The sequence below is a fragment of the Mus caroli genome, chromosome 2 (assembly GCF_900094665.2).
Source record: "Mus caroli chromosome 2, CAROLI_EIJ_v1.1, whole genome shotgun sequence".
Lineage (NCBI taxonomy): Eukaryota > Metazoa > Chordata > Mammalia > Rodentia > Muridae > Mus > Mus caroli.
The window spans coordinates 8,084,377-8,091,799 of record NC_034571.1 but is presented as its reverse complement, the minus strand read 5'-3'; the positions used below and the strand labels follow the sequence as shown (position 1 = coordinate 8,091,799).

The 7,423-nt window shown below is 41.8% G+C and overlaps 1 protein-coding gene and 1 pseudogene across 1 annotated transcript; both read left to right on the top strand.

Annotated features, from left to right (window-relative positions):
- Window positions 1–570: 570 nt before the first annotated feature.
- LOC110289759 (cysteine protease ATG4A-like) lies at window positions 571–2,043 on the top strand. Its single transcript, XM_021156129.2, is given in 2 exon segments — window positions 571–1,055; window positions 1,057–2,043. Coding segments are annotated over 2 exon segments (1,191 nt in total). The 5' UTR covers window positions 571–590; the 3' UTR covers window positions 1,783–2,043.
- Window positions 2,044–4,882: 2,839 nt separating this feature from the next.
- Window positions 4,883–7,423, top strand: part of LOC110289635 — a 6,600-nt pseudogene continuing 4,059 nt past the window's right edge.

The window sequence follows — 7,423 nt, the reverse complement described above, 5'->3', positions numbered from 1 at the left end:
CTCTTTCCTTTAGTTTTAAAAATTTCCTTAACCAGAACAACTGGCATTAGAAAAAAAAAAAAAAAAAAAAAAAAAAGCAAAACAAAACCCAGTCTTGCTAGTGAGGCTGGGGTTGTAGTTCAGTTAGTAATGTGTTTGCTTAAGAGTGCAGACATGAGTTTGGGTCCCCAGTATTCACATAAAAAGCTGGGAGTCATAGTGTACCTCTCTGATGCCAGTGCTAAGGAAGCAGACAGCTGGATCCCTAGCAGCCATATGAGGATAGCCAGGCGGCTGGCTCAGAGAGCTCCCAATTCAGTGAGAGACTCTATGTCAAATGATAAGGTAAAGAGAAAGTGACAAAGATACCAGATTTGGATTTCTGGCCTTCATACACATACACACACACACACACACACACACACACACCACAAACGGACCATACACATACCACATACAAACGCACATACATACATATACATGCACACATTCATGCACACACGAACACATACAAACACACATACACACACATACATACCACATATACACCACACACTCACTCCACATAAAAACTAAATAAATGGGAATTGGCCCAGGATGACAGCTGGAGAATGGAGTCAGTTATGTCCAAGTATGAAAACCAGATTATTATTTTCCCTGACTACCTGGAAGAATTCCCGGATACAGATGAGTTGGTGTGGATTCTGGGGAAGCAGCATCTCCTTAAGACAGAAAAATCTAAGCTGTTGTCTGATATAAGTGCTCGTCTATGGTTTACATACAGAAGGAAATTTTCCCCGATTGGGGGAACAGGCCCTTCATCTGATGCTGGATGGGGATGTATGCTGCGCTGTGGGCAGATGATGCTGGCTCAAGCCCTCATCTGCAGCCACTTGGGAAGGGATTGGAACTCGGAGAGACAAAAAGAACAACCCAAAGAATACCAAAGGATACTGCAGTGTTTCCTAGATAGAAAAGACTGTTGCTATTCAATCCATCAGATGGCACAGATGGGTGTAGGAGAAGGGAAATCAATTGGCGAATGGTTTGGACCAAACACAGTTGCACAGGTGATAAAAAAAACTCGCTTTATTTGATGAATGGAATTCCTTGGCTGTTTATGTCTCCATGGATAACACAGTGGTCATTGAAGATATCAAGAAAATGTGCTGTGTTCTTCCTGTGGGTGCTGCTGACACAGCTGGTGATTTTCTGACTGCATCCAATCAGAGTAAAGGCACCTCTGTCCCATGCTCAGCCTGGAAACCCCTGCTGCTCATTGTGCCCCTTCGCCTGGGCATAAACCAAATCAATCCTGTGTATGTTGAAGCATTCAAAGAGTGTTTTAAGATGCCACAGTCTTTAGGGGCTTTAGGAGGAAAGCCAAATAACGCCTATTATTTCATAGGATTCTTAGGAGATGAGTTCATTTTTTTGGACCCTCACACAACCCAGACTTTTGTTGACATTGAAGAGAGTGGACTAGTAGACGACCAGACTTTTCATTGCCTGCAGTCTCCACAGCGGATGAGTATCCTGAACTTGGATCCTTCTGTGGCCTTGGGATTTTTCTGCAAAGAAGAGAAAGACTTTGATAATTGGTGTAGCCTTGTTCAGAAGGAAATTCTAAAGGAGAATTTGAGGATGTTTGAATTGGTTCAGAAGCACCCATCACACTGGCCTCCCTTTGTACCTCCAGCCAAGCCAGAAGTGACAACCACAGGGGCAGAATTCATAGACTCTACTGAACAACTGGAGGACTTTGACTTGGAGGAAGATTTTGAAATTCTGAGTGNAGGCTAGTGAGAACCCAATGAGGTGGTCTTCTGCCTTCCATCTGACATCACAAGAACATGAAGTTGTTACATAAAACTTTCCTGGTCAGCAAGTGCCTGAGATGCAGATAGCATACAAACTCAATAACGATGATGACTGAGCCAATTGTCCCTNTCTCAGAAGTAAAACAAAAACAGCAAGTCAATGGCACCAAGTCACCCCTGAAAGACAGAAAACTATGGAGTCTAGGAGAATATCGAGAATCCATTGCTCCCCAGCTCGTCTTACATGGCGACAGCAAGTCTTCAGCAACTGAAATGAGGGCATTTGGAAAGCAAACAGCATCTTTCATCTCGCTGCAACTATGGGCAGATGAGAGATGGTTATACTATTCTACTTCGCCCTTTCAGGTGGGGCTAAATACTTAGAAGAAATCTGTTTTCTCGTTCAAATAATAAAATAAATGAATCAGGGAGAAATACTCTTGTTAAATTATCTGAATATGCAGTTTACATAATTGTAATTTTTATCAAAATATTTGTCAAAATGATGTCAAATATACACTTCTTAATTGTCTTCCTTTTGGAGAAACCTGTTTGATAGGTCACAATCTCCATCCTTACTGATACTTTCGTTAGATGTCACCGTATCCTTAAGTCCAACCATGATCACTTGAAGCAGAGATCAGCAAACTTTTTCTGTAAAGATAATATTTTAGTCTTTGTAGGCTGGGTGGCCTTTGTCGTAACTATTCTCCTCTGTAAAAGCAGCCTCAGACAATATGCATGTGACCGAGCATGGCTGTACTCTAATAAAACTTGATGTACAAAAGCAAGTGGAGGGCTGGACTGGCCTTACCAATCGCTCACTTAAAGCATTGATTTTTGTTTGAAGGTTTAAATAAATTGTTTGAATTATAAAAAAAAAAAACTAAATAAATAAATAAATGTAAGACTTTAAAGTGTCATGCTGCCAATATAAAACAACACAGAGGAAAAACAAACCAATTTATTCTAAAAGGGAGAAATGAGGTAGATCACGGAACAGTTGACTAAAGCAAGACTGAACCACAGGCAGATACCAAACCCAAAGGTCTATGTCTAGTGTCTAGAATACATAGGCTTGGGTAGCCATGCCCCTGTGACCCTGCCACCTGCAGCACACATAAGACAATACTATAGACAACCACTTCTGAGTCAGAATTGCAATAATGTCTTTGGCAAACTACTCTAGTCTCCTTTGGCCAGGAGCTGCTAAGTGGTTCAGGCTGAGGTACAATCAGCCTAGGTAGGTGGGACTGTGTGCCTCTGTGCTCCTGGGTGGCCTTCATGTCTGCTATGCTTGCCCTTTCACTCAGTGACTACATGCTAGCACTTTGATGATCCACAGCCATGACTGACCGATGTCTACACACCATGGTATTTTCTGCTGAATTGTTTTAGTATGCTTTTTGTGGTGGAAGCTTTCTGGAATCAAAGACATGAGCCACAAAGGTGTTCATGCCCCCACAAAGCACAGCTTCTTTCAATCTGCCCATGTGAAGGACTGTCCTTCAAGGCCATCCCAGGTGCAGCTGTAAGGTACATCCCACCTGCAGCCTATTTCCATGTGATTACATGTTGGGTGGCATATGGGGGAGGGGGAATGTGGATGCCAGAGGTTGACTGTATTGCTTGATTGTATTCCTCTTTAGTTATTAAGTTTTTAACTGAACCTTAGTATGGTCCAGCTAGGTGGCTTATCCCGGAGATCCCCTGTGTCCTCCCAAGTGCTAGGATTATAGGAGGACCACCACACCCAGTGGGCTTTTACATGGGTGAACTCTGGTCGTCATGTTTTCATAGCAAGTGCTGTGTCTTTGAGCCATTTCCTCTGAGCCCAATATATCAATAAGTTAGACTCAGACTTGAACATTGTTAGTAATAAAGATACATAGAGCTAGGAGATGGCTGCATGGGTAACGTGCTTACTGCACAGGCAGAGGGCCCTAATTTAATTCCCTAGACTCAAATAAAAAGCCTAGTGTGGTGGCATGTGCCTGTCATACCCATGCTAGCAGTGGCTCACTGGCCAGCCAGTCTAGCTGAACTGGTAGGTCCAGGTCAGTGAGAAATCCTGTCTCAAAAAAGAAAGAACAAAGATAGAGAGTGACCGAGGAAGACATCCAACATTAATTCACATCCCGCCCCTCTGCTGAGCACCCACCAATATGTCTTATTATACCTCTAAAGCACTAGAGCCAACCAGCTATGAACCCAGACCTTCAACCTGCAACCCAAACAAACATTTTGTCTTTTTAAGCTTATTATCTCAGGTATTTGTTTATAGTAACAGAAAGCAGATGAACATCACTATCTCTCATAAGCTCAGAAAGAAGCCAAACCCAGGACCTGTGGAGTCGGTCATTTATGAACTTTGACCAAAACTTCCCAAAGTTGTCCTTTCTTCACTTGTGAATGAATAACAGCCCTTGGAAGAAATAAATTAAATATGTAACTCCTTCCTTCTGGGGTTTGGTGTGTAGAGAGGGCTTGATAATGGCCTCATTTGTTAAAGTGGGGATAAGGAGAGAGTTCCAGTGAGACTGAAAACTAAACCTGGCAAGGTCAGAAACACACCTGGGAGAGAGCAACACTGTCATGCTTCTCATAAAATTGCCTTCCCATAAATCAGCTGAATGTACAGACCAATCACACCAGCCTCTGCCGAGCAGAGCTTGGTTCTCATTACAACTCAGTACTCACCATTTGTATAACTTCAAGGAGTTCTCTAACCTCTCTGTGACTGGGAGTAAATATGATTGCTGATGCTAAGGTTCCTAGCTGCACTCCCCTGCTACCGTCCTAACCACGTTTTAACGTCTGAGCCAGAGCCATGCCACCTTGCATCATTTCTGCCCCAGAGAGTGAGAAGTGTGTGACTCAAAGGGTTACTAATCCCTCAAAACCCTCAGATGACAGATAAACCCATTTCCCGATCGTGCCCCACCTTGACTTACATGGCTTTGATGACCTGATCACATACTCTGGGGACCACATGAAGGTCGACAATCAGAGCTGTACTACCCATCAAAGACTTGCTTCTGCTCATGTATATTGTGGATGAGGTAAATGACACTAGGGGAAGGATGACGGACCTCCATTCAGACATCACTCAGAACAAGTACCTTCTTATGCTGTTTGAGGGTGGGAATCTCATGATTAGAAGGATGAAGACAGGGCTGGTGAGATGGCTCAGTGGTTAAGAGCACCCGACTGCTCTTCCGAAGGTCTGGAGTTCAAATCCCAGCAACCACATGGTGGCTCACAACCAACCGTAATGAGATCTGACTCCCTCTTCTGGAGTGTCTGAAGACAGCTACAGCGTACTTACGTATAATAAATAAATAAATCTTAAAAAAAAAAAAAGAAGGATGAAGACATTTATTATGTCACTTTAGGTGTATGCATACAGGAGCTTGGAATTAAAAATAGCCTCACATAAGGCACATAACTTGTAGGAGTGACCAACCAATGACTGGTTCAGTGTGAGGCCCATACCATGAGAGGGAGCCCACTCCTGACACTGTCTATATGGCCAGGATCCAGAGGCTGGATAGTCCCAAGACCTAGCACAGAAGGAAACATAACTGGGGTGGGGGGGAGGCAATGAAAGGATTCCTAATGGTGTTCTACTGTACTTGTAGACCTGAAGCTAGCACAATCGTCATCAGAGAGGCTTCATCCAGATGTAGGGACCCACAGTCAAACATTAGGCAGACCTCGGGGGAATCCTACAGAGGACAGGAAGGAAGGAATAAGAATTGGAGGAGCCAGTGGGGTCAAGAACCCCACAAGAACACAGCCCAGGGAATCAACTAAGCAAGGCTGAAGGTGCTCATAGAGACTGAAGCAACAAGCAGGGAGCCTGCATGGGTCTGAGCTAGGTCCTTTATATGTATATTATGGTTGTGTAGCTTAGTGTTCTTCTATGACTCTTAACAGTGGGAAAACGGACTGTCTCTGACTCTTTTGCCTGCTTTTGGGACCCTTTTCCTCATACTGGTTTTAGGCCTCATCCAGCCTAAAAATGAGGGTGTGTTCTTAGTCTTACTATGACTTGTTATGAGGGGTTCAGTTGCTATACCTGGGAGGCTTGCTTTTTTCTTTTCATTTATTAGATATTTTCTTTACTTATATTTCAAATGCTATCCCAAAATTTCCCTATACCCTCCCCCTGCCCTGCTCCCCTACCCACACACTCCCACTTCTTGGCCCTGGCATTCCCCTGTACTGGGGCATATAAAGTTTGCAAGACCAAGGGGCCTCTCTTCCCAGTGATGGCTGACTAGGCCATCTTCTGCTACATATGCAGCTAGAGATACAAGCTCTGGGGGTACTGGTTAGTTCATATTGTTGTTCCACCTATAGGGTTGCAGACCCCTTCAGCTCCTTGGGTACTTTCTCTAGCTTCTCCATTGGGGGCCCTGTGTTCCATCTCATAGAAGACTGTGAGCATCCACTTCTATATTTGCCAGGCATTTGTGGGTGTGCCCTTTTAGGGGGAACTCTACAGGTCTAGTGACATTAGTGACAAATTTTTAATGTCCAAAGACAGTCTTCTAAAAAGAACAGCATTATTTCTTATGAGTTGTATATGCATAAACCATTGCAAATTTGAGAATTTATAGTATCTGAGGAATGAACAATTTTAAGCAATTGTAAGCTCTGAGATATATATCGATAAATATACAAATTAAAGCTTGATTATTCAACATTTTAAAACACCATCTACAGCACACAATTTAATTATCTGTGCTGAAGCAGGAGGAAACTCAAAAGAATAAGCATGTGATCCAATTCACATGTACTTTTCTCCCATAGAAGGGCTGTTTTTAAACACAGTAAATGAGATGCATGCATGCATGAATTTATAGAAGGTACAAAAGCATGCATAAAAACAATTTTTAACTTATCTTTAGGATAGTGACTATCCATTTTATTTAAAATGATGGTATGCAATAGGCCAAATATCAATATTCTGTAATAACCAATTTAATTGCTGTTTGGAACAAGGAACAGNCACTTTGTCAGGTTTTTAAAACACAATTTTTTGTTACAGGTTTTCTAAAATGTATGAATTTATCTTACAATTCTTAATTAGCACCACAGCAGCCTTAATAGGATGTTAAAACTTTACCTTGAGGTGAAGAAAGATGATTTTACATTAATGTTTTCTCTTGCCAAAGAATTGCTGTGGGCACATTTAATATCCATAAATAAGATAAGCAGCTAATATTTAATTACCATTGATTATAATTGATAACAATTATAAAAGCTTCCTTTATTTTCTGCAGAGCCTTTTGGTTTTTACTAGTTAATTTGTGTCTCTCAAGATGACATCCAACAAAGGCTTAAGTCACTTTAAAACCTTAAGGTGAGGTCTTAGCCAATTATCATCTCCTGGAAGCTTTTGAAAATAAAAATTTGAAGCAAATCAATTTTTCATTCTTAGATTTTTCTGTACCACAATTTTCTAGTATAACTAAAACCTTAAATATTAAAAAAGATATTGCCTCTGAATCTTATGGAACAACAACTACTCCCCAGAACTTTAAAGCTCATTGTGTGAGAGCAAAGATTTGAAGTAAACTTCCCTTGAGAGGCATTAGCTAATAAAATACTTTCCA